The 27,586-nt window shown below is 31.0% G+C and overlaps 1 protein-coding gene across 1 annotated transcript in view; it reads right to left on the bottom strand.

Moving 5' to 3' along the window:
* The window catches only part of Hs6st (heparan sulfate 6-O-sulfotransferase), a 408,721-nt gene that overhangs the window by 375,067 nt on the left and 6,068 nt on the right, over positions 1 to 27,586 (bottom strand). Inside the window, exon 2 of the mRNA XM_065506173.1 lies at positions 12,543 to 14,139. Within this exon, the coding sequence (XP_065362245.1) occupies positions 12,543 to 12,764 (222 nt within the window). The 5' untranslated portion in view covers positions 12,765 to 14,139. The remainder of the gene's footprint in view (positions 1 to 12,542; positions 14,140 to 27,586) is intronic.

The raw sequence follows: 27,586 nt of genomic DNA, 5'->3' as shown, positions 1-27,586 counted from the left end.
GAATTTAAATTAAAAACCACAAATTGGTTTTGTTATATTTATTTACACAAGTTATTAAAATGTAGTAAAAATAAAAGCAAAAATATTAAGAAAAAATAACAATATCAAATTAAAAACATAATAAATAAATAAATTAAGCACTATATGGTGAATTAAAATCCCAAATGAATTGAATAAATGTAGATTAATGGGAAACCACTAGGCACACCTTAAACAAATGGACAGAATGAATGGATGAAATGAAGGGAAGGAAGGAAACACAATAAGTGAGAGATGGCAAAAGATCAATAATATTAATATTTATTGCTATTAAAAGCACTGACCACAGACAATATAACGAAACCAAACAAAATAAATACCCAGCAAAAATAGAACTTCCAAAGAAGCTAACTTGAAGTAGTTAAATAGCTATGTCACAAATAATACTTTTTAACTGATTATAACAAATTTTAAGTACTTCTACTTGTAAAATTATCTCTCTAAGGGCCATTATTACAACTTGCCTTTATAGTTAAAGGTAACTTTAAAAAATGTACCCTTAAAGTCAACATTAACTATAAAGGCAAGTTGCAATAATGGCCCTAAATAAATTTCACATTCTTTAACTTTCTCTCTTACTTGTGATTTTTGGATTTAGTAGTGCTTGTCTTCCAACTATGATTTATTGTGCTGTCAATTATAGTTGTCTCAAAGTTTTCATTTTAATCGCCCTTATTTTGATTAGCGCTTAACTATTTAGTCAAAACGATGATTACAATATTATTATTGTAATTTCTGTGTTGGTATCTTTAATCTTATCGATTTTGACACCTTTTTTGTTGTTGTTGAGGTGGTAATAAAAATTATACAATGTAATTTATGTGCATCTAATTAATTTAATTTATAATATACTCATCGTTGTTATTGCTGTTTATTTTAACCACATACTAGTTTATATATTAAATTATAGGTTGCCCCTATGCACAGTTTGTACAAAAAGATGTTTGTCGTTGAATAAGTAACAATTTGTGGGGCAACAAATGGCTCCATATTTGAATTGTACCCAGCAAGAATATAGCTTAGAAATATTTTATATAGCTCTCGTTTTGAGAGGCATATTTTCTATAGAAAATTTCTCTCTTTCTAGAGAGACATATTTTCTATAGAAAATTTCTCTCTTTCTAGAGAGACATATTTTCTATAGAAAATTTCTCTCTTTCTAGAGAGACATATTTTCTATAGAAAATTTCTCTCTTTCTAGAGAGTCATATTTTCTATAGAAAATTTCTCTCTTTCTAGAGAGACATATTTCCTATAGAAAATTTCTCTCTTTCTAGAGAGACATATTTTCTATAGAAAATTTCTCTCTTTCTAGAGAGACATATTTTCTATAGAAAATGTCTCTCTTTCTAGAGAGGCATATTTTCTATAGAAAATTTCTCTCTTTCTAGAGAGACATATTTTCTATAGAAAATTTCTCTCTTTCTAGAGAGACATATTTTCTATAGAAAATTTCTCTCTTTCTAGAGAGACATATTTTCTATAGAAAATTTCTCTCTTTCTATAGAGACATATTTTCTATAGAAAATTTCTCTCTTTCTAGAGAGGCATATTTTCTATAGAAAATTTCTCTCTTTTTAAATGGACATATTTTCTATAGAAAATATCACTATTTCTAATCTTCTATAGAAAATTCCCCTCTTTTTTAAAGAGGCATATTTTCTATAACTTCTATAGAAAATTTCTCTTTTTCTAAAGAGACATATTTTCTATAGAAAATTTCTCTCTTTCTAAAGAGATATATTTTCTATAGAAAATTTCTCTCTTTTTAAATGGACATATTTTCTATAACTTTTATAGAAAATTCCCCTCTTTTTTAAAGAGGCATATTGTCTATAAAAAAATTTCCCTCATTTAAATAGTATATTTTCTATAGAAATTTTCCATCCACTTTAAAGAGGTATAGGTTAGGTTATAAAGGCAGCTAGTTATCAACCAGCTCACTTGGGTCCATTAAATTGGTCCCTTTTAAAGACGCATATTTTCTATAGAACATGTCGCTCTCTTTAAATAGTCATATTTTCTATATGATTTTCCCTCTTTTTTAAAGAGGCATATTTTCCATGGAAAATTTCCCACTTTTTATGTAGGCATACTTTTCTATAGAAAACTTCCCTCTTTTTTAAAGAGGCATATTCTCTATATAAAATTTCCCTCTTTTTGAGAGGAATATTTTCTATAGAAAATTTCTTCATTTTGAAAGGAATATTTTCTATAGAATATTTCCTTCTTTTTTAAAGAGGCATATTTTCTATACAAAATTTCCGTCGCTTTTAAAGAGGCATATTTTCGGCTGTATTAAAGAGTCATATTTTCTATAGAAAATTTCCCTAATTGTTAAACAGGAATATAGTTTTTCTATAGATTTTCCGTATTTTTCAAAGAGTCATATTTTCTATAGTTAAAACCGTCACGATAACGCTAAATAGGATATATTGATTATTGTTCATTACCCAACAACTTCCAAGTAATGCAAGTGGTAAGTAGTTCTCATTACATAGTATGTTAATCAGTAATATTATATCCAATTTTGGTTACACAAAACCTAGTATGCCATTTATTTTATAGCAACCCAGACTTGTTTTTATACAAAAATTTATTGCATCCATAAAATACAGTTTTAAATCTTGTTTAAATCTTCTTTTGTCTTGTGTGTTAAATCATTAAATTGATGTTAAATTTCAATGCGAATTACAAAGTATTATGATAATTAAAATAATCATATTTTAACAGCAACAACCTACAAAAACAAAAGCATTTAAAAACAAGTTTATATTTTTAATTCATAAAAAAAAAGAATAAAACAAACAAAATAATAAAATAAAAATCAACAATACGCATACCAAAGTCATAAATTCAATGACTGGCATTTAAAATTTTTGTGTTAAATCCAAAACAAACCCAGCGAAGTGTAGGAGGATGGCAGATTTTACAGGTTACAATATATAAAGAGGTAAAAAAAATAAAAAAAATAGACCAAAAGAGGTGCTAGTTGTGGAGGCACTAAATAAAATCCGAGCTTTTGTGAGTTGCATTTCTAGGGCTTCTAATTTATTCTTATATAGTATTATATACTTGGGTAAAGTGTAACCTTTTCCAGTAAGCCGTCTTTTCGAGAGGCATATTTTCTATAGCATAATTTCCCTCTTTTTGAGAGGCATATTTTCTTTGACAAAATTTCCCTCTAGAGAGGCATATTTCTTATAGAATATTTCCCTATTTTCGCCTATATTTAAATCTGTTGTATCTATTACAAATATACTAGATTTATATTCAGATTTATTTAGTGTTTTAATACTAAACGTTTAAGTTTGTAGAATTTCGCTGGGTAACAATTGGATACCAAACAATAACACATTTATTTTAAAAAAATGGCGTTATTGTCGTCATTTTATATAAATTTGTTATTCCAAAAAAAAAGCTCATCAATAAATTTGTATCGCCAAAATAAAAGACACAATGAAATAAACAAAAAAAAAACATAAATTTCTTTAAAATAATTAGTTATACCAAGACTGGCAACACCTATTTATGGTGGCGCCAAATCCGTTTTTTTTTTGTTTCTCATTTTCATTCTTTCTCTTTTATTTATTAACATTTTATTGTCATTATTTTTGTGTTTTATTCTTTATTTTTTTTTTTTTGTAAATATTTCTGTGTGTTTGAAAAAAATAAATTTATGAAAATTAAATTGAAAGTTAAAAAAAAAACTGGATTTCAGCTGTTTTGTTTATGTTTAATTTTATTGGGAATTTCCCAATAAAAATTTGCAACTAAATCCTAAGAAATCTAAATTAACAATTGGAAAACTTTAGCAGCAGATTTTGGTTTTAAAGAAACATGGAAAATGTAAACTATAAAAAAAAAATATGTAGCAAATTTACTCTAGGAGAATTTGTTATAAACTTAATGAAACAATTAGATTATTTGTTGGGTCTAGTTGATAAACTGTTAGAATTTGATTTACAGTCAGTGATTTTGGTGGTTGATAGAATGAATTTTGAAATGTGGGAGTTTTAAAAAAATATAATTTTCACGTGTTTATTCCAAAATTTAATTAACAAATATTTTATAAAATAAACAATCGAAAATGATTAAAGAAATTTTAATATAAATATTCATCAACAGGTGATAATATTAAATTCACACCTTTTTGTTAAAGTTTATTTTTGACTTTGACCTTTAGGTATTTATGACAATGGAATTATTGGGCGTATGACTTAAAAATGTGGGATTTTTTCAACTTGTTAGCTTTTATTTTGAAACAATTGTTCAACATTCAAATTTATTCAAAGTATTGGACATTTTCCCATCTTTCTGGAAACATATGGTTGCCGAGCCAAAAGAACTGCTCATCTTTTGAGGCCAAGATCGAATCAAACCAATATTGGATACTCTGTTCCAAAGTGAGGCGTATCCCAGAGAGAGCGTTCGAAACATACAGTAATGGGACGGGCAAGGTTTGGACTATAAGCCAGGTTAGGAAAACCTTCCCAACCACTTCATTCAAAATACTTTTTAACATACACATCTGCTCAAAATAATAGATACACCTAATTGGAAAAAATTTAAATGGCGGTAACATTGAAAATTTCCTCGCAAGCGTTAAGAATACATCATATTATTAAAATTTCTATCTGGCAATGTCATGTCAGTCAAAAATCTGGCAACTATTTGCTTTCATGTTGATTTTTAAAAACGAATTTATTTGAATTACAAAAAATTATTTGCTCATAAAAATAGATACACATCAGTAATTTGTAATTTGTTTATATATAATTTTTTTTTTGTGCAATTTTTTGTTCCTATTTACGTGAAACAGTAAGTATAATTTAAATTTTAGCAACAATTTTATAAAAAATAGGACTCTTTTGAAGAAAATGGGACGAAATCATCATTGTACCGAAGATGAGAAAAAAATTGTTCAAACGATGAGAAATCAAGGAAAATCATTACGGGAAATAGCAAAGAGCATAGGAAGATCTTTACATTTTGTCCAAAATGCTTTATCTAAAAAACAAAAAAGAGAAACTCGCGGTAGACCAAAGAAAACCAGTCCAGAAACAGATAGGCGGATCGTCCTTATGGTTAAAAAAGACCCTTTCATATCATCGAAAGCTATTTCTGCGGAGCTATGTAACGAAATCAGTCCACAAACAGTTCGTCGTCGTCTTTTACAAGCTAAATTGCCGGGAAGAATTGCCAGAAAAGTGCCACTAATGCGCCAAAAAAATATCAAGACAAGATTAGAATTTGCTAAAGAGCACTTACAATGGTCCGGGTGTGAAGGCGAAAAAAAATGGAGAAATATTTTATGGAGCGACGAAACAAAAATAAATTTGTTTGGAAACGACTGCCAAAGAAATGTACGCCGACCAAAAGGAAAAGAATTCCACGTTAAATTTACAAAAAAGACGGTAAAACATGGCGGGGGAAACATAATGGTTTGGGGTTGCTTTTCATGGAATGGTATTGGTCCGATATTCCGAATAGAAGATACCATGAATGCTAGTGGGTATAGAGACATATTGGAAAACGTAATGCTTCCATATGCATCGGAAAATATGCCATTAATATGGACATTCCAGCAGGACAACGACCCAAAACATAGTTCAAGATTAGTTAAAAACTGGTTCTTGGAGAATAACGTACCTGTTTTAAGCTGGCCCAGCCAATCCCCTGATTTAAACTCAATAGAAAACTTGTGGAGTGAATTAAAGATAAGTCTTTCGAAGGAAGTTTTCAAAAATAAAGACGATTTATGGGAGAAAACGCAAAAAATATGGTACGAGATTCCATTGGAGAAGTGTCAGAACTTGATATCCAGAGTGGAGAAAGTTTTACAAAACAAAGGTGGATATACTGGATACTAGCTTTACTTTAATAATAAACTAATTTTTTTAAGATAAAATTTATTAGCTTTTGTTTAATAAGAATTTTTAAAAATGTATCTATTATTATGAGCACCAAATTTTTCGAAATTTAAGAAATTTAATTTACTTTATAATATTTATTATTAATTATGAAATATTTTGTTTTTGTTTTTTACTCTCCTTTTAACTATAAATAAAAATCGACTGAATTTTTTTTATAATTTTACAATATACCATTATTTTTTTTCGTTTTTAAAAAATAAATTTTGGTGTATCTATTATTTTGAGCAGATGTGTATATTGCCACAATTGGCCGATCGTTGTCATGATGGAATATTACGGTTTCATGTCTGGCCGCATATTCAAGGCGTTTTTCGGACAATGCACGCTTCGATCAAATCAGTTTCGTTCGGTACAGGTTCCCTGTGATGGTCTTGCCATATTTCTTACGCTTCGGGTTATCGTAATAGATAAATTTTTAATGATCTTAAAGTAATGATTCGGCGCAAAAATCATGTTCTTTTATAGCGTTCAAGCATCATTTCGGACTCTCGATTTCAATTCGTTTGGTACCCAATTTCCCTGCTTTTAGATGAATTATGCTGTCCCCAAACGTTTTGAAATTGCTGCTTGAGTAGCTCCCAATTCTTTTGCAAGCTCTTGTTGAGTTTGACAAAAATCCTCATGGAGTAATGCCTCCAATTCTTGGTCTTCACACTTTTTTGGTTGTACTGTTCTAGTACCTCAATCATAGTTTAATTTATGACCTGTTGATTGATCACAACCAGCAGATGGAAAGATTGTCATAGTGTCCTTTGAGCTCTATACACTTTGTCCAAACATTTTTTTAAATTTGTTTATCCTGTCAGGATCAAAGTAGGTATTTTTTGTGAGATTTCATCTCTTTCCGCGGAGCCATTTCTTCAGGTTTGGAAACAAAAAAATTTCACTCCTTGCTAAATCCTGAGAATAGGGCGAATGAAGTAGCCTAATTCATGAATTTTTGCCATGGAAGCTGCACATGTATGCAATCCTGCATTGTCCTGGCGGCACCAATTTTACGGAAAGCTTTCTTATACCCAAGTGATCATTCAAAATTGAAACCACTGACTCATGTGAGATGCCTTTGGCCTCCACAATCTCTAGCACTTTCAATCTCCTATTGGCCAACAGCATATCGTGCTTCATTTATTATGAATCCGTATTTCTGTTCAACGGCTATGCAAAGAACCCTTAGACATCTGCGTGTGAGCGTTTTGGGACTGTCAAATGGCTTTTAAAATATTTATTAACCTCAACTCAGAAAACATAAAGGTAGCTTAAGATTTACCTGTCAAGTTTAGCTAAGAATACATCGATGTTCACATTTTAAATCCGTTAAAGTTCCGGCTCGTTTGCTTTTCAAAATCAGGAAAATCGGCCAGCAAATGGCTGAGATGTAAGCAAAAAACCACGACTACCTCGATTTGTCACCTTCTTTTCTTTTTGCACTAAATGCATTGCATTAGAAATGGAGAAAATAGTTTTGGGGAGGGAGGATAGAGTTTGGTTACATTCGATTTGTAGGCGAATTATTCCTGTAGTGTGTTGTGAAATCCACAAATGAATAAGTTTTTATTGAAATAGTAATGTTTTCTGCTAAAAGTTCCACTGAAGTAGCGATAGAATAGTGAAACACAACACAAGTTGCACTATTTTTACTGGCGTTACTTGTTCTCGAGAAGATTCAAAATCAAGAGCTTGGAAGCTACTCAAGCAGCAATTTCAAAACTTTTCATCCAAAAGCAAGCAAATTGGGTACCATACGAATTGAAGCCGAGTGACCTTGAAAGACGATTTTGCAAAAAACCTTTCGAAAAAACCTTAACACACGTTTTATTACACAAGAATTATTTGGTTTTTTTTTTAACAAGTTACCTTTGTAAAAAAGCATTTTGAAAAGAGCTCCCAACACATCCGATAGCAAAGCAAGCCGTTTAGCTCAGTACTCGGCCTATTTGGTACGAAAATTTTAAGCCAATGTAGGTTTAACAAGTAAGAGAGCTATATTCGGCTGTGCCCAATCTTATATACCCTTCACCAAATTATACCTTAAAATACAAATTTTAAATATTTTTAGGTAAACAAAATTTTCCAAAGTTGTTTTTTTTTAATTTTTTGGAAATTTTTTTTTCGAATTGTTATTTTAAAATTATTTTTTTAAAATTTTATAAATTCAAATTTTTTTTTTTTAAATTTTAAAATGTTTTTTTAAAATCCAAAGTTGTTTTTTTTTAATTTTTTGGAAATTTTTTTTTCGAATTTTATTTTAAAATTCTTTTTTTAAAATTTTATAAATTCAAATTTTTTTTTTTAAATTTTAAAATGTTTTTTTAAAATTTAAAATTTTTTTTTAAGGTCGTTGCAAACGTCTTTGAAATATCTATCATTAGATATCCATATTGTCTATATAAATGACTTAGGCCCGTTTTCTCAATGTATCGACAAACTGCCTGTTACTAAATGCCGACACAAATTTATTAGACCGATAAACTGTCCGTTAACAATTTTGTTTTTCTCAATATACCGACAAAAAAGATTATTTTCAGTTGGCAATACCTCTCAAAATAGATGTGAAAGTTGGGAACCCTGCCTTCAATTGACAACATGTTTACATAAATCAGATGTTTAACGTGGCCATCGACAGCCGGAATCTTTTGAAATATTCATTATCCTCCATGTCTGCCAGGTAGTTAGGCCTGGCATGATAAAATTTTTCAGCATTCACTTGGAACTCATGTTCTTCGTGTTCATCCTCCATCAAATTAATGTTAATTCCTCTATTAAACTTTTTTTTATAAAATCTATTTAATTTCGTTTACAAAAACACAAACACATACAAACTATGAACAGCAGTCAGCTGATTGAATTTATCTGTACGATAAATAAATAATTGGCAGATGAGGTCGGGTAAGCTTTGCGACAGAATAGAAGCAAATGAGACATTGAGAAAACCAAATTTCTTTAACCTTCGCTTTACCAAAGGTTTGTTTATGTACATGGTTTACCAATACCCACCCGGGTGACACTACACTTCTATAAATATATGCGCCGAACGAAATTTTAAAAATTTCGTTCGGCGCATTTATTTATAGAAGTTTAAAATGTTTCTATTAAATTCTATAGAACTCTAAAATTTGTTCAGTGAGTATAAATTTCATTTAAATCGAAACAAAATTAAAAAAATATTAAACCAATAAAAACTAAGTGGTCACCTGGGTGGGTATTGGTAAAGCGAAGGTTAATCTGCAGTTTTTCGTTGGGAAAAAAGATAATCACCTAATGAGAAAACGGCCCTTAGTAATCCAGATATAGGTCAAAAATAGGTAAAAAATCTAGGTTTTCCTGGTTTTTTCCTCATATCTCAGCCATTTGTGGACTGATTTTGCTGTTTTTAAATAGGAAACTTCTCGAAAGCATGTCTGGCAGAATTATTGAAGATTTGGATCCCGAAGATATCTGGGATATTCAGAGCACGGAAATTGAAGTCAAATTTTATACAAAAAATATACCTGCTAGATAATGGATGATGAAACGTACGTATGGAAAATTTTTTGCAGCATCAATATTTTTATATTGATGATGCTCGAGGGAATGTTGTAGAAAAGTTTAGGATCCAAATGTAGAAAATTATTCGGTCATACATGAAACTGTAATATTCCATTATGACAACACTAGGAAACATGTTGCAATAACTGTTAAAAACTATTTAGAATGAAGTGTTTGGAAAGTTTCCCCTCACCCGATTTATATTCCAGAAATTGCCCCGTCCGACATTATTATAATATTCAGTCATCAAAACACTTTTAATTTCATCTATCTATCTATATACATTAGAGTGACAATCAGTTGTATGGAAAAAAATTTTTGTCAAAATTTTGAAGAGTGTCGGGTGGAATATTGTGACACTAGGCCTAAATGTTAAGTGCTGAAAATTTGAGCCAAATCGGGCAACGATTTCTGGAAACGCATCGAGGTCAAAGTTCAGATATATGCAAAATTTTACTGTTAATATGGAATAAATAGGTGAAACTCGTTAACTTTCTGCATTGTTTTCTAGAAATATGTAGATTTATTTATATTAATGAATATTACATTAAAAAAAAATTTTTGGAAATTAACCCTGTATCTCCTTTGGTTCAAAATGACCCAAAAACTGTACTATCGCCAAAATTAGAGAAAAATGCAAATTTTTCAGTTTTTGAAAAATAAATACTTTTGCAATTGAATGCAAAAGAATCGAAATATGTACGTAATTATCGTTGTAATGAGATATAAATGACAAAATTTGATTAAAAAATTTTAAAGTTATTACAAATTCGCCAGACCATTAACGTGTTTCAGGCCACTTGAACAAAAAATTTAGGGAAAAAATTAAGATATTTCGAGAAAAATTAAAATAAAAGCTCATTTTTACTTAAAATATGTCCATATTTACTTGTATATGAGTTTTTGTCTTCGTAGGATACCGTTAACCTATTCGCAGGTATGGCCAAAAAAAATATTTTTTTAACGGCTGTTTCAAAACTCCATTTTCAAATTTTTAAAAATTTTGTTAAACAAATTTCAGATTTTTTTGATCATCACATTGGGGTTTATTTAGATCAAAATAGGGAATAAAAATATGAAAAAATTATGTCAATACCTCTTACAGTTTTTCCGTACCTGCGATTTAAATTTTTCGTTTTTCAAGAAGAACTAATTTTTTGTCCATATTTAGGCGAATGAGTCCAATTTCCTTACTGTTACAAATTTTAAGCAAAACCTATTCATAATATTATAGTCCTTGTAATTCTAAATACGTTCTGAAAGTTTTACTAAAATCGGAAAACGATAACCTTTGAATCGTGAAGGTCAAAGGTCAAATTTTTCAATATTTGGAATTTCTAATCAAAGATAGCGAAATGTTATATATTTTTGGGCCGATTTTCATGAAACTTGAGGAAAATATATGTTGGTGTCTAGCATTTACAACTACAGTGCAAACATGGATTTTAACCTTTAATAGGACTTGGGGTCAAAATGGTTGTGTTTTTCGTGGTTTTAAAAGTTGAGGGTAGTTTGGACCCCAAGTGCTGCTAAGGGTTAATTTCCATTTTTGTGCTGTTATTTTAAACACTGGACTTTATGTTATATTTTCCTTAAGTTGCATTAAAATCGGCCCAAAAATATATAACATTTCGCTATATTTTCATTAGAAATTCCAAATATTGAAAATTTTGACCTTTGACCCTCAAGATTTAAAGGTTATCGTTTTCCGATTTTAGTAAAACTTTCAGAACGTATTTAGAATTACAAGGACTATAATATTGTGAATAGGTTTTACTTAAAATTTGTAACAGTAAGGAAATTGGACTCATTCACCTAAATATGGACAAAAAATTAGTTTTTATTGAAAAACGCAAAATTTAAATCGCAGGTACGGAAAAACTGAAAGAGGTATTGACATAATTTTTTCATATTTTTATTCCCTATTTTGATCTCAATAAACCCCAATGTGATGATCGAAAAAATCTGAAATTTGTTTAACAAAATTTTTAAAAATTTGAAAATGGAGTTTTGAAACAGCCGTTAAAAAAAATATTTTTTTTGGTCATACCTGCGAATAGGTTAACGGTATCCTACGAAGACAAAAACTCATATACAAGTAAATATGGACATATTTTAAGTAAAAATGAGCTTTTATTTTAATTTTTCTCGAAATATCTTAATTTTTTCCCTAAATTTTTTGTTCAAGTGGCCTGAAACACGTTAATGGTCTGGCGAATTTGTAATAACTTTAAAAGTTTTTAATAAAATTTTGTCATTTATATCTCATTACAACGATAATCTTTTGCATTAAATTGCAAAAGTATTTATTTAGTAGCAAAATTTTTTCAAAAACTGAAAAATTTGCATTTTTCTCTAATTTTGGCGATAATACAGTTTTTGGGTCATTTTGAACCAAAGGTGATACAGGGTTAATTTCCAAACATTTTTTTTTAATGTAATATTCATTAATATAAATAAATCTACACATTTCTAGAAAACAATACAGAAAGTTAACGAGTTTCACCTATTTATTCCATATTAACAGTAAAATTTTGCATATATCTGAACTTTGACCTCGATGCGCGTCCAGAAATCGTTGCCCGATTTGGCTCAAATTTTCAGCACTTAACACTTAGGCCTAGTGTCACAATATTCCACCCGGCACTCTTTGAAATCTAAAAAAAAAAAATCGGCTGTCACTCTAATATACATATATAAAATTAAATGGCATCATGTGAGAACAGCTGGAGCGATTTGGTGGATTTTTTTATTAGATTCGAAATTTGCAGTAGATGGTCTGCAAAAAAAAAAATCAAAAATTCAGGGTAAAACTCGGAAATTTTTTTTCTTGAGTCCAGTCAACTGTAATAAAAAAAAGCTCCCTAAAGTATGCTGTACAAATTTAGATATTTTATTTGCAAATAAATACGAACAGGCAGGTGTATGTGGGTTGGAGAAACTTGAAGAACTAATATTAGTAAATAACTACCGAGCGAAGCCGGGGCGGTCAGCTAGTTTGTATTAAAAATAAAAGAATTTAGTTGAAAAATTTCCACTTACCTGATCTTGACAGAAGTAACCGAATCCGATAATACCCGCTATGGCCAAAAATAAACAAAATACGATAATGGTTCGTATTTTTGAACGTGGTTCCATTTTTTTGATTTCATAAACACCGCTGGGCAGAAGTAAAGCAAAATCACTATCAACTTGTACCGAAACGTTTTTGCGCATATCCTTGATGATTTCTTTGGTCTCTAGCTTTTCCTTCACCAAAGGCATGATCCATAACGTGGAACAACAGCAACAATAACGATAATAATACCAATTAATTGCGAACGTTTTAAAATGGTTAAAGTTGAAAAGCGAGAAGCAAAAAGGTTCATTAAACAAGACATACAAAATAAAAACACTCACACTGGGCGTTAGAAATAGTTGGGATGGGAGGGGAGCGAATTAAATTATTCGTTTTAAAATCTGTGTTAAGTAAAACATTTCCGTATAAGGGTAAGTGTTTATGGGGGATGACTTTTTGCGTTTGTTGAACCGACTAGAGTTTATGTTTGTTGTAGGGGGATTAGGCCTTGAGTGTTTGTTTTTTTTTTAGGGGAATGAAGATTTGGTTTTTTACACTTTGCTTTTGTTTTATTGTAACATTTAATCCCTGGTATTTTAGCGTTTTTCCGTGTTAACAACTATGTATTGGCGTGTTGTTTTACTGGCTTGGTGTTGTGCAGGAAATCCGTTTTAATCTCCACAGGCAACAATATGTTCGATTATTTACATGTGGAACATGGAATGAATTAATCCGATTGTTTTCTTGTTGTCTCTGGCTTTAATGTTACGAAAGTGTGGTTGATTGGTTGGTCGCAAAAGTAAGGCCCTTATAGCGTTTTGTTAATGTTTTTTTGTATTTTAATGAGTTTTAGCGACTCTTAACAATAGCAAAACCTATTGGTTTTATTTTGTATGAACCCAGGTGTTAATTGTCATCTACCTTTTTGCAATGTATCTCTTTACATTTACAAATTGTTTTATGTTTAGAGATGGTTAGGGATTTTTAAATGATTTTAGTTTCATTTAAAACCTTTGTTTCCCCTAATTAAAGCTTCCTCATTATAGCAGCCACCCACTCCTGACTCCTCTATTTGCCGTAATCACTTGATAGGCTTAGTTTAATGATTCCACAAGTGCGTTTGTCTGTTCGTCGACAATAGATTTTCCTCATTTGTGGAAATTCCGTTTTTCAATTTAAATAAATTTTTCTTTTTCTCTTTTCCATTTGAGCTCTTTATGCTGCTTTTGTTACGGCCTTTTTTTCTCTATTCACTTTATTATAATACAATTAGCGCTTTATAGAGTCTATTTTCCTTGCTAGCAAGCAGAAATTGCTAAAATGGTCCTTTTTATTGTTGTGTGTGTGTTCTGCATATACATTTAGGCAGGATACTGTTTTTAATTTGCCACCATTTGCCTTGCCATCTCCAATACTTTGCCACGCACAAATTGTAAGCAATCACTTACTTTACTGCCGCTGCTCCAGCCCTCCAAACACTTAACAATCTACCAACAAAACTCCAACTCACACCACTCACTTTTTGCTCTGCTTACGATCCTTAACGTGGCAGCAAATAGAACATTTAACATTAGTGGAGACCTGTTTCAAAGATAAGAATGAAAAGAGAAAAAAAGAAAGAAAAAAAATGTTGGCAAATTAGTATGTTCTTTGTTTTTTTCATTATTTTTCGTAATTTTTCTACTTTTCTACACAAACAAAACAATGGAGAAAATCAACAAATTTCCAAGCACCAAAAAGCAAGCAAAAAATAAAAATAAAATGATAGCAGCTAAAGCAGAATAGGGCCACATAGACTGCGTTAAATTATGACGATAAATTAACAATTCTGATTATTTTATGCAAAGACAAAAAGAAACGTGCACTTAAAATGATATTAAATTGTGAGAAAATTAACGTTGTTTTTTTTTTTTGCTCCTTTACCTTTTCGTAAACAAGAAGGGATTAAATAATAAAATTGAAAAGGGAAAATGTACAAAAACTATTACAAAAATTAGAGCATAAAAAAACAAATTCAAATGAAGGTAAGACATTTCAACAAAAAAAAACAAAAATATCAGTTTTCTTACGAAAACCTTTTCATTAAAAATGAAAGTGAAATAAATGAGGTCTTATGTAGTAAATGTCAACTAATTAGATAAACGAAAAACAGCTGTTGCATAAATATAGAGTCGTAGGGGGGGCCAAAGACCACCTTGAATTATTTCTGATTGGAAATAATTGAAGGTGACCAATTAGTATGTGAATAATTTTCTATCATCTTGAAAACTGACAGAATTGTTTTTGCAAATGATATTTTCAATAACATTTGATGCCAATTTGAATCGGATAAAAGTGAGTTTTTTAGAATGTTGTATTTTAATTAATTTAATAATGGTGCCTTAATAAAAAATATTTTATATAATTAACGAACTCAGACAATTTTTAGAAATTGTTCTCAATTCAATCCCCAGAGTCTACTAGGGTGTGACTACAGATTCTCGACTTTTTAAATCTCCGGACTCTTAACTGCAACGCTTCTCCAGTCAACTGGCATATTTCACTTAACTCCTGTCAAATTTTTAAATATGTAGCTGCGTCATTTAGTTTGTGTTTGAAAACGATTGATAGCAGACTACCTCGTAACTTGAGGAGAAATTGGTAAAGAGTGAATTTCGTCTGCTCATTAAGCATAATTTATTGTGGAAAAAAACCTTGTCTCAAATAAAGGCTAAGCTTAATAAATACTATGGGAACTCTGCACCATCAATTTCAATGGTAAAAAAGTGAATTTCGTTGTGCTCGTTCAAGCACGGAAGATGCCGAATGTCGATTTCAATGGTAAACAAGTAAGAAAGTATGATGGACCGATCATCATGATACCCTACACTAAGTAAAAGAGCAAAAACATTTTTCTTTTAAAATTTCAATAATTTATATTTTTGAGTGATTTTCGGAAGTGGGCCTTATATGGGGGCTATGACCAATTATGGACCGATCACCATGAAATTAGGTCGTGTGATTTATGTTTATATTAAAGTTTACTATGTAGAATTTTGTGTGTATACCAACATATAAGCGATTTATTCACGTTAAAGTTATTTTCGGAAGCGGGTCTATATGGGAGCTATGACTAATTATGGAGCGATCGTAACAAAATTTGGTGACATTTTGAATTTTGTATATATAAAACTTATTTGGAGCGAAATTTGTGTAGATACATAGATAAATTAAACATTTATGACCGATAAAGTCCAATTTCGGAAGGACATTTGTATGGGGGCTATTTGAAATAATATACCGATTTCAGCCAGTTTCAATAGGCTTGGTCCTTGGGCCGAAAAAATTATATGTACCAAATTTCATCGAAATATGTTCAAAATTGCGACCTGTACTCTGCGCACAAGGTTTACATGGACAGCCAGCCAGACGGACGGACGGACGGACATCGTTCAATCGCCTCAGAAAGTGATTCTAAGTCGATCGGTATACTTTAAGGTGGGTGTTAGACTAATATTTTTGGGCGTTACAAACATCTGCACAAACCCTCCCCACTATGGTGGTGTAGGGTATAAAAAGTGAATTTCGTTGTGCTCGTTCAAGCACGGAAGATGCCGAATGTCGATTTCAATGGTAAAAAACGTGAATTTCGTTGTGCTCGTTCAAGCACGGAAGATGCCGAACGTTATGAACTCTCTTGAAGTCTCCACACCCGAAACAATTGGACAAATTAATGATACAGTGTTGGCCGATCGGAGATTGAAAGTGCAAGAGATTGTGGAAGGCATCTCACATGGCTCAGTGGCTTCACTTGGGTATGAGAAAGCGTTCCGCAAGATGGCTGCCGCGTTTGCTCACAATCAGGTGCATAAAGGGATGCCGTCATGTGGAATTTCCATGGCAAAAATCCATAAATTAGGCTCCCTCAACCGCCCTATTCTCCGTATTTAGCCCCGAGTGACTATTTCTTATTTCCAAACTTGAAGAAATGGCTTGCCGAAAGGAGATTTGACTCGAACGATGAAATCTTCTTACAAAAAATACCTATTTAGATGACCTCGATAAATCTTATTGGGTGTATGACTTAAAAATGCGGGATTTTTTCTAATTTGTAGCTTTTGTTTTGAAGTATTTGTACAATATAAATGTATTCAAATTATTGGCCATTGTTAGCTATGACCTTTTTTCATCTTTCTGGCCAAAAGAAATGTTCATCTTTTGAGGCCAATAGCGAATCAAGCCAATATCGAATACTCTGTTCCAAAGTGAAGCGTATCCCAGATAGAACGTTCTGCATCGATCGAAACATATAGTAGTCGGACGTTGCCAAGGGCTGTATTTTAAATCGGCCATGTATATTTGGATTTGGTGTCGATTCCGCTGGTTGGGCGGGCTTCACGTACGATCCATAACGATAACTCATAGAGTAAGAGATCGTACGTGAAGCCCGTCTAACCAGCCGAATCGACACCAAATCCAAATATACACTTTTCATCGCAAGTAAGGATTCGGTGCAACAATGTTTTTCTTTTATAGCGTTCAAACATAATATCGGACATGCAAAATCGTGTTTCAAGGACTCTCGGATTCAATTCGTACACAGAGAAAAAAGATTCGTGTTAGCAACCGAATTTGTTGCCAATCGAATGGTTCTATCTTAGTGACCGAATTTTACAGTTATGGCTACAATATTTTACAATATTTTGAAAGGGGTAACTAAAGTTTGGTTGCTTCAACTGAAATTCTTCATTATCAACTGACTTTCTGTGGTTAGAACTGACAAATTCTATGTGTGCAACCGAATCATTCGATTGGCAGCAAATTCGGTTGTTATCACGAATCTGTTTTCTCTGTGTATTGTACCCAATTTCCCTGCTTTTGAATGAATGCTGCTGCTCGGAAACGTTTTGAAATTGCTGCTTGAGTAGCTTCCAATTATTATGCAAGCTCTTGTTGAGTTGGACAACAATCTCAATCTCCCACCCTAAAGCTTTTCTAGAACTAGTTCTTAAGGTGACAAAAGCAAACAAAAATCATTGATCTCGATGCCAAACTAAAACGATAAATGACTAAAGCATGCGTTCAAGTTGTGGATAGGAAAAAGCAGATTTTTATTTCAAAGCACAGAGCGAAACAAATTCTAATGGTTGGACATGTGGCCAGGAAATGTGTTTCCAAAGTTGTCACAAAGTTCAATTAAGTAAACTCAAAGTCAAAAGGATAAAAAAGCTTATTAACCCCCATTAACACGAAGTCTGGTTATGCCTTAACTAATAGTTATATTGTCGGTTAAAGTTATTTTTGTATGAAAACTGTCAGTATAACTATTAGTTAAAACATAACCAGACTTCGTGTTACTGGGGGTTAGTCTCAACAAAACATTTCTGTGCAGTAAGTGGAACTTCTGATACAAAATTCTAAAACTCATTTTGAACATTATATCGCATTGGTTCCTCTAAAGAGTGTCAACTCAGAGTCAGTTGGCCATATCTACCCACTGTAAAAATCTTACATCATTTTCTCTACTCTTTCGCCAAAAAACACAGTTGTATCCGTCGTCAACTTTCATTGTAATGTATTAAAAATGTTACTGACATTTTTTTTTAATTTTAATTTAACTCTCTTTAGGGGAACCAGTGCGATATGTTCAAAATATTTTATCTATTACGAATAATAAAGTCGAGAAAAGTATAAATCAAGAAGGCAATAATCTGTGAATAAGAAGATTATTTTATAACTGAAATTCCGCAGAACGCGGAATATTGCTGACTATTTATTTGACCAATAATCGGTCGGTGACTTCATCAAAAATAATCATGAGGCCCATTTCCATCTTAACGGGTACGTAAATAAGCAAAATTTACGCTTCTGGGGCACTGAAAATCCGCGTGTAACCCACGAAGAGCCATTACACCCGCTCAAAGTTACTGTATGGTGTGCTGTTTTCGCTGGAGGAGTCATCGGACCTTTTTTCTTCGAAGACGTCGCGGGCCAAACGGTTACTGTGAATGGTGAGCGCTACAGAGCAATGTCCAACGAGTTCTTTTTGCCGCAACTTGATGAATTGGGATTGGAAAACATGTGGTTCCAACGTGCCACAACCGATATGCTGAAGGATGCATTTCCCTGACAGCGAGATCGCCTGATTTGACCGCTCCAGACTTCTTTTTGTGGGGCTTTTTGAAGTCGCGGGTTTATGTCAACAAGCCTCAGACTCTTGCAGCTCTTAAAGACAATATCAGTCAAGAATGTGAGGACATATCGCAGGAAGTTTTGGCCAAAGTGATGGAAAATGCCATAAAAAGGGCTCAAATGACAATCAACTGTGGCGGCGGCCATTTACATGACATCATATTCTCGACTTGATGTAAAAAAAATTAAAAGACCAAATAAAAATAATCCACAAGAAGAATCAAAGTTTTTCATTTTTTTTTTAATTACAGCCAAAAAAACATCGGAAGTTTACTTTTGCGCCACCTTCAATTTGCAATAAACATATGGTCAAGAACGCGACAAAATATAGAGCTCGTTTTTGACGGCCTCAAGCAAAATTCAAAAATGTAGGAATTGGTTAGAGTTATACATCCGAAAAATAACAATTAATAACAATATTGTAACAAACCACCATTAAAACTCCCCAACTAAAAAGTAATCTTTTAAAGCCATCTCAGAAAAAAATGCTATATTATTTTACCATTAAAATTTCCTTTTACTTCAAAGCAATGTAATTTGAAAACTGCATTTTTATTATAAAAAAAAAATAAACAACTGCCACTAGTCTACCAACCAAGCACTTTAATATGTATGAATGAGTTGCAACAAACATACGCGAACATATATTTAAGCATTTATCCTACAAACATAGAAATTGCCAGCTCATAAAAGTAGAATAGTAAAGCTTTTTTTGTTTTTGTTTCATCAATTTTTCATCAATGGATTTGTTGTATTCCACAAATTTTATTGTGCTGACATTTGCACAAAATGAAGAAAAACCGAAATGAAAAAATTGGGGAATTTTACATGTTATAAATGTTTCTTTTTTTTTGTTTTGCTTGCAATCCCCACAGTTTATTTTCTAGTGAAATAGTTTTGTAGAGAATATGTATAAAAAATGAAAGGATTTGGTGAAAATGCATTGTGTGTATGTATGTATATATGAGGTTGTTGTTTTTAGTGTCGCAGTAGCTGTTTGATATCTATTTTTAAAAATCATGGCAACAGACGGTTAAAAAATGCATTTCCTGCTGCACCAAAAACAAAAAAAAATAATAAACGCAAAAACAAAACAACACAAATACTCACAAAATAGCAGACTTAAAAGCACACTTTTCCTCTCTCTCTCTATTTATATCTCGTATGTATGTATGTAAGTACGAGTGTATGTTTGTACTTGCAGGCAGGGAGCCGAATAAATAAGCACACATGCATGGCCACTTATTTATGCTTAACGAAATGTGGATTAAATAAAAACAACAACAACAAAAATAACAAAACATGTCAATGATGACAATTGAAAATACAACTTGAAGTAAATTTTCGGAGGGGAAAAAAACATTGATTTACAAAATGGTTATTACAAAGAGGGGATTAAAGTAAGTTATTTCTAAAAATTGTCATATTTCCAGATAATTGTTTTCAGAAAATTCTCAAAAGTTGTTATTTAAGTTTAAGTTTAACTATTACTTAAATATAAAACAGATAATAAATAAATTTCCTAACAAAAACAACCAGGTATAAGGAGTGAGATCGAAAAAATCTTAACCCACGTTTTTCATTAAAACTTTTAAATCAAATATTATTTGATTTTCTTTTTTAAACAAGTTAACTTTGTAGGACCATGTCAGTTATTATGTTTAATGTTAATCTGATTAAAATGAGTAACGAGAAAAAAGTGCGTACTAAAATTATTAAATATTTTGAACAAAACCCAACTTGGTCCTACAAAAAGTTGGCCAAACAATCAAAGGTCAGCCATCAAACTGATTCCAATGTTATTAAACAGTATCAAGACAACTTATCCGTTGATAGAAAACCTGGTTCAGGTAGAAGGAATGATCCACATGATGTTTCTAAAGCCAATAAATAGAGAGCATTTTCAAAAGAACTCCCAACACATCCGGTAGGAAAGCAGTCCGGTTAGCTCAATACTAGGACTATTTGGTACGAAAAGTTAATGCCAATGCAGGTTTAAAAAATACAAGGCTCAAAAAGTTCCAGACAGGAACTCTCCTAAAAATTTAGAGGCCAAAGACAGAGCATGGAAATTTAACTCAAATTTTATATAAAAAATATACCTGCTGCATAATGGCTGACGAAACGTATGTTCTGGAAAATTTTACGCAGCTTCCGGGTCAATATTTTTATGTTGCTGATGCTCGAGGGAATATTGTAGAAAAGTTTAGGATCCAAAAGCAGAAAATTTGCCCATAAAGTTCTTGGCATGGCAGGCAATATGCAGTTGCTGCAAAAGAACCAAACAAAGGGCTCTATAAATACTGAAATTTACATCAAGGAATGTGTACAAAAGTGGATACTTCCATACATAAGACTTCTTAATGTGTCAACTTATTTTTGCCCTGATTTGGCATCCTGTTGCTATGGTAATAAAGGTCTTGAGTGATACAAGAACAATAATATGTTATTTGTACCAAGAGAGGCAAATCCGGGTAGCTATGTTAGTTCTTCAAGTTTCTCCAAAAATGTCTCTTATTAAGAAAAGTGAGAAGTAAAAAGAATGAAATATATTAAAAATTTAAATTTCCGAATTTTTCAATTTTTTTTCTTCACAAACCATCTCCTGAATTTCGAATCGAATAAAAAAAATCAGCCAAATCGCTCCAGCCGTTTTCACGTGATGTCATTACATACATGGACCATTTAATTTTTATATATGTATATTAGGGTGGCCCTTAATAAACGAAAGTTGGATTTTGGCCATTCTCACCCTCCAGTTTGGTGAACATTAGTAAAAAAATCATCCTGAAAAAATTTTAGGTAAATCGGTTGGGGATAACACGTGCCGCAAGCCCTCTGAAGTTTTGAGATGCATTTACAAGGGGAAAAATGCATTTTTTTTAGTTTTTGTAAAAATTTTGCCATTAAAAAATTACTTTTGTAATTTAATTTAAAAGAATCGAAATGTGTACGTAATGTTCGTTCTAATGAGACATAATAAACAGAAATTGGTCAAAAAATGTTAAAGTTATTAAAAATTCGCCAGGCCATTAACGTGACTCAGGCCACTAGAACAAGAAATGTAGGAACAAAATTAACATATTTTGATAAATATTAAAATAAAAGCCCATTTTTACTTAAAATATGTCCATATTTACTTGTATATGAGTTTTTGTCTTCGTAGGATATCATTAACCTATTCTAAGATATGAACAAAAAAATAAATTTTTTTTAACGGCAGTTTCAAAACTCCATTTTCAAATTTTTAAAAATTTTGTTAAACAAATTTCAGAATTTTTTGATCATCTCATTGGGATTTATTAAGAATATAATAGAGAATAAAAATGTGAAAAAATTATGAAAATATCTCTTATAGTTTTTCCGTACCTGCGATTTAAATTTCGAAATTTTCGAGAAAAACCAATTATTTGGCAATTTTTAGGCCAAAGAGCTCTATTTCCTTACTGTTATGAATTTTAAGTAAAACCTATTTAGAATATTATAGTCCAGATAATTCTAAATATACTCTGCAACTTTTACTAAAATCGGAAAACGTTAACCCTTAAATCGTGAAGGTCAAAGGTCAAATTTTTCAATATTTGGAATTTCTCTTGGAAAGATTTCGAAATGTCCGAAATGTTGTATATTTTTGGGCCGATTTTGATGAAATTTAACAAAAAATATAACACAAAGCCTAGTATTTACAAAAACAGCAGAAAAATTAAAATTAACCCTATATAGCACTTGGTGTTAAAATGACCCCAAACTTCTAAAACCATAAAAAAAATTATGATTTTAAAAGTTTGGGGTCATTATAACCACAAGTGCCATTAAACGTTAATTTCCATTCTGGTGCTGTTATTATAAACCCTAGAGTTTATGTTATATTTTTGTTAAATTTCATCAAATCGGCCCAAAAATATACAACATTTCGAACATTTAGAAATCTTTACAAGAGAAATTACAAATATTGAAAAATTTGACCTTTGACCTTCACGATTTAAGGGTTAACGTCTTTCGATTTCAGTAGAAGTTTCAGAGTATATTTAGAATTATCTGGACTATAATATTCTGAATAAGTTTGGCTTAAAATTCATAAGACTAAGGAAATAGAGCTGATTGGCCTAAAAATTGCCAAATAATTGGTTTTTCTCGAAAATTTCAAAATTTAAATCACAGATACGGAAAAACTATAAGAGATATTTTCATAATTTTTTCACATTTTTATTCCCTATTATATTCTTAATAAATCCCAATGAGATGATCAAAACATTCTGAAATTTGTTTAACAAAATTTTTAAAAAATTGAAAATGGAGTTTTGAAACTGCCGTTAAAAAAATTGTATGTTTTTGTTCATACCTTAGAATAGGTTAACGGTATCCTACGAAGACAAAAACTCATATACAAGTAAATATGGACATATTTTAAGTAAAAATGAGCTTTTATTTTAATATTTATCAAAATATGTTAATTTTGTTCATACATTTCTTGTTCTAGTGGCCTGAGACACGTTAATGGCCTGGCGAATTTTTAATAACTTTAATATTTTTTGACCAATTTCTGTTTTTTATGTCTCATTAGAACGACAATTACGTACACATTTCGATTCTTTTAAATTAAATTACAAAAGTAATTTTTTAATGGCAAAATTTTTACAAAAACTGAAAAAAATGCATTTTTTCCCCTTGTAAATGCATCTCAAAACTTCAGAGGGCTTGCGGCACGTCTTAACCCCAACCGATTTACCTAAAATTTTTTCAGGATGATTTTTTTACTAATGTTCACCAAACTGGGGGGTGAGAGTGGACAAAATCCAACTTTCGTTTATTAAGGGCCACCCTAATGTATATATATAGACTATTTGACCGCCCCGGCTACGCCTGATAGCTATTTACTAATGTTAGTTCTTCAAGTTTCTCCGACCCACATACACCTGCCTGTTCTTATTTATTTGCAAATAAAATATCTAAATTTGTACTGCATACTTTAGGGGGCTTTTTTATTATAGTTGACTGAAGTCAAAAAAAAAATCCGAGTTTTACCCGGAATTTTTAGTTTTTTTCTTTACAAACCATCTCCTGCAAATTTCGAATCGAATAAAAAAAAATCAGCCAAACCGCTCCAGCCGTTCTCATGTGATGCCATTACATACATGGACCATTTCATTTTTATATATATAGAGATGTGTATGTTAAGATTTTTTCGATCTCAGACCTTACATATACATTATGTATTTAAATAAAATATTGTGTAAATATTTTACTTAAATATTATGTCTTAAAGTTATTTAGAAATCTTGTAGAATTAACACTTAAGGTAATCTAAGGTAAATTTTATTTACTTTATTGCAAATACATTTACATATATTGTATGATAATGATAAAATACAACTAAATAAATATTAAAGTAGTTTAACACTTGATAACCATTAAACAGACCAACACATTTTGAATGAAATTTGAGCCTATGGTTAGAAAGAAAAACGCACCAAGTTTTATATATTTCACAACATGTTTAGCACTTTGGTACAGTAAGTATTTGGTAATATTTGTCTAGTTTTCTGTACATATAATACTTTATATATTATCATTTTTTAAACATTTATATTGTATAATATGTAATTAACAACAGGCTTAAGATATTAACACGCATAAATGAAAATATCGTATTCCGTATTGTTATGAATAAAAATCCAAAGATTTTTATTTGTGTCGAAATCACCAAAGTATACTTTAAGAAAAATATTAAACAGAATTTTTGGTGAAAATATGTTGGAAACAAATTTTAGTAAAAAAAAATATTGGCAAAAAAAAAAAAAAAATTTAGTTGAAAACTAAATTTTTGGTGAAAAAAAGTTTTGGCCAGCCATTTGTGGGCAGATTTTCTCGATTTTAAGTAAGTCTGAACAAGGACGTACAAGATTCCTCATTTCTCGCTTCCCCGATTAAATGGTGTTGAACTAACACTATCGGACAGCGCAAAATACTTGGGAGTTATTCGGAATAGTAAACTATCCTGGAAATACAATACCCTTTCAAGAACATTAAAAGCCTTGACGGCAATGTATGTCTGTAAGAAGGTCATAGGTACGCTGTGGAGTATTATACACCAGTATGGTAATTGGCTATTTGATACGGTCACCAAGCCGATATTATTCTATGGAGTCTCTGTATGGTGGAAGGCACTAGACAATGAACTTTAAGAATGACTGCAACAAAGTCGCTCTTTACTATATTGAAATGGATCTAATGGCTAGACAAATGGCATTAACTACGGCTTTCATACTAACTGAGATTGGTGCATGGAAACATGCTCAATACGGTCACGCCAGTATAATAGGAAGTATACAGAATCTTTCAGATAATATTGATTACTGCATCTCTAGGACCTTCATATCGAGGTACTTCGGAACAAATGGACGGACCTTTACTAAATACTAGTCTCTCAGTCTATACTAGGGTATTCGAATTATTCGATTTTTCTCTTGTTCGAATAAAACGAATAATTCGAATAAGAGATTTTAACTTGTTCGAATAATTCGACCACACGTATAAAATTAATCGAATTATTCGAATAATTTAAATTTTTTAAAAAAGTAAAGAATGAAGTTTTGATGTCGGTTTTTTAATATTTTATTGGTAAAGAAAAACAAAAAATAACGTTAAAGTTAACAATTCAAGTATTGAGAATGTTAAAAAACATTCGAAAACAAAGTCCATCATTAAATTTTCAACAGAAATATTCTGATCAGATTAACTACAAATCTACAAAACAATTGACTAGCAAACCCATTAGTATCCGTTTTGGAGCTATGCTTTAAAAATTTTTAGCTAGTTGGACATGATCCTGAATTCAAATACAATATAAACGTATTAAGAACTTTTTTATGTCGTTCATTAATTCGGGTTTTAAATTGAGTAACTAATTCTTTAGTAAATTCACTGTTAATTATTCTATCAAGGTTGCCGAATCTTTGCTTAATAAAGTGGTCTTGGGGAATTACACAATAAAGGGAATCTGTTCAAAGTTTGATATCATTGTCAGAGAACGTGGCTAATTTGAAGTCAGGCACTGCATGATCGACGCATTTACAAATACGTAAAAAGTTTATTACCATGTCAGACAAAGATGTTCAAAATCATGTATAAGACGAACTCCATGCTTTTCTTGCAACAAAACATTAATTTGCATTATTTGTGTTTATCATTCGATTTATTAAATATTTTGCAACACTTACGTACGCGGTTAATAACATCACATAACATAATATATAATAGGTTATTGTTTGAAAATAAAAAAGAAATATGTACGTTGGAATAAAACCAAACAAAAGACAAGTGCACTTTCTTGTTTATCACAATAAGTAAATTGTTTGTCTCTTTACAAATATTTACCGTTATAACGGGAAAAATAACCAAATAAAGCAGCATTACACACATTTAACATACCCGCCTAAAGGCAGCCTTGCCGGTTAGAGGGTTAATTTATGTTAATATTTTGATTTTAAATTGCGATTCTTCTAATATCTCGTCAGCTAAATAACTATTATTTTATTCCGTACCTTTTATTTTCATTGGTTCAAGTCCTAAGTTAAAAATGTTTAAAGATTTGTTTTTAGAATTGTTACTTCTTGCATTAATATTTATATATTTATAGAAGGAGCTATCTGAACACTCATCTACAGTGATCGAAAGTCCCTTTGTCTTTAGTTATTTATCGAATTTCAGAAACAATACAATTTTTGTGAGTCATTATTAGTTATTTAAATTAATTATTTAATTTATGAACAATTTTAAGCAATTTAAATATATATGAAAATTTATTCGTTTTATTCGATTACTCTACATAAAATTGTTCGAATTATTCGTTATTCGAAAATGGCCATTTTTAAATTGTTCGAATAATTATTCGCAAGAAATTATTCGATTAATCGAACGATCATTAGTCGAATGAATACCCTAGTCTATACGGACAGCTCTAAGAAGGGAGATCGAGTTCGCGTAGGTTTCTATATTCAGGAATTCGGAACTAGGCTATATTTAGAATACCAAATGAATGTAGCATTATCATGTTGAAATGTCGGCCATTAATGGCCGTAATTTCAACAAATAGATATAAAACAGTGCTTAATTTTACCATAGATATCTATTTATTGAAATTATGGACATAATAGGTCATCTAACTGGCTCAGTTATAACAAGATATCATAAAAGAACGATGTAAAAAGCTATGTTTACAGTTATTTTATTTTATTTTTAAATTCTGGTAATTTTTCACAATTTCTTTTTCTAAGTTTTTTCGCATAATTGCTTTTTTTCAAAGATAACGAAAAAGTTAAGATTTGTGAAGACTAAAAAAATAAAATAATTAACGATTTTAAAGCTGGTTTAAAACAAAAAAGGATCTGTGACAAATATTCTATAAAAAAATCAGCAATTTCAAAAATTATAATAAAATTTCGTGAGATCGGTTCTGTAAAAACTCAACATTTAGGTGGAAGACCTCGTAAGACTACTCCTAGACAAGATAATTTAATAGCGAGAGAGTTCAAGAAATTCCCAAAAATAACTCCTCGAGAGGTTGTTAATAGCCTAAAATTAGAAATAAGTACCCGAACAGAATCCAAATACAATTTAAGAAGCAGTGATGGGAGAAAATTTGTGAGACGACCAAAGGGAATAAGATTAGATCCATGTACGCAAATAAGACTGTAAAGTTTGGCGGTGGCAATATTATGGTATGGGGATGTTTTTCAGGACAAGGTATGGGCCCAATTCATATTATAAAAGATACCATGACAGGTACATATATGATACAGAACCATATTAAACGATGTTATGAATCCATACGCTGAGGAAAATATGCCCCTAGTTT

The sequence above is a fragment of the Calliphora vicina genome, chromosome 1, assembly GCF_958450345.1.
Source record: "Calliphora vicina chromosome 1, idCalVici1.1, whole genome shotgun sequence".
Lineage (NCBI taxonomy): Eukaryota > Metazoa > Arthropoda > Insecta > Diptera > Calliphoridae > Calliphora > Calliphora vicina.
This window is presented reverse-complemented; position numbering and strand designations above follow the sequence as displayed.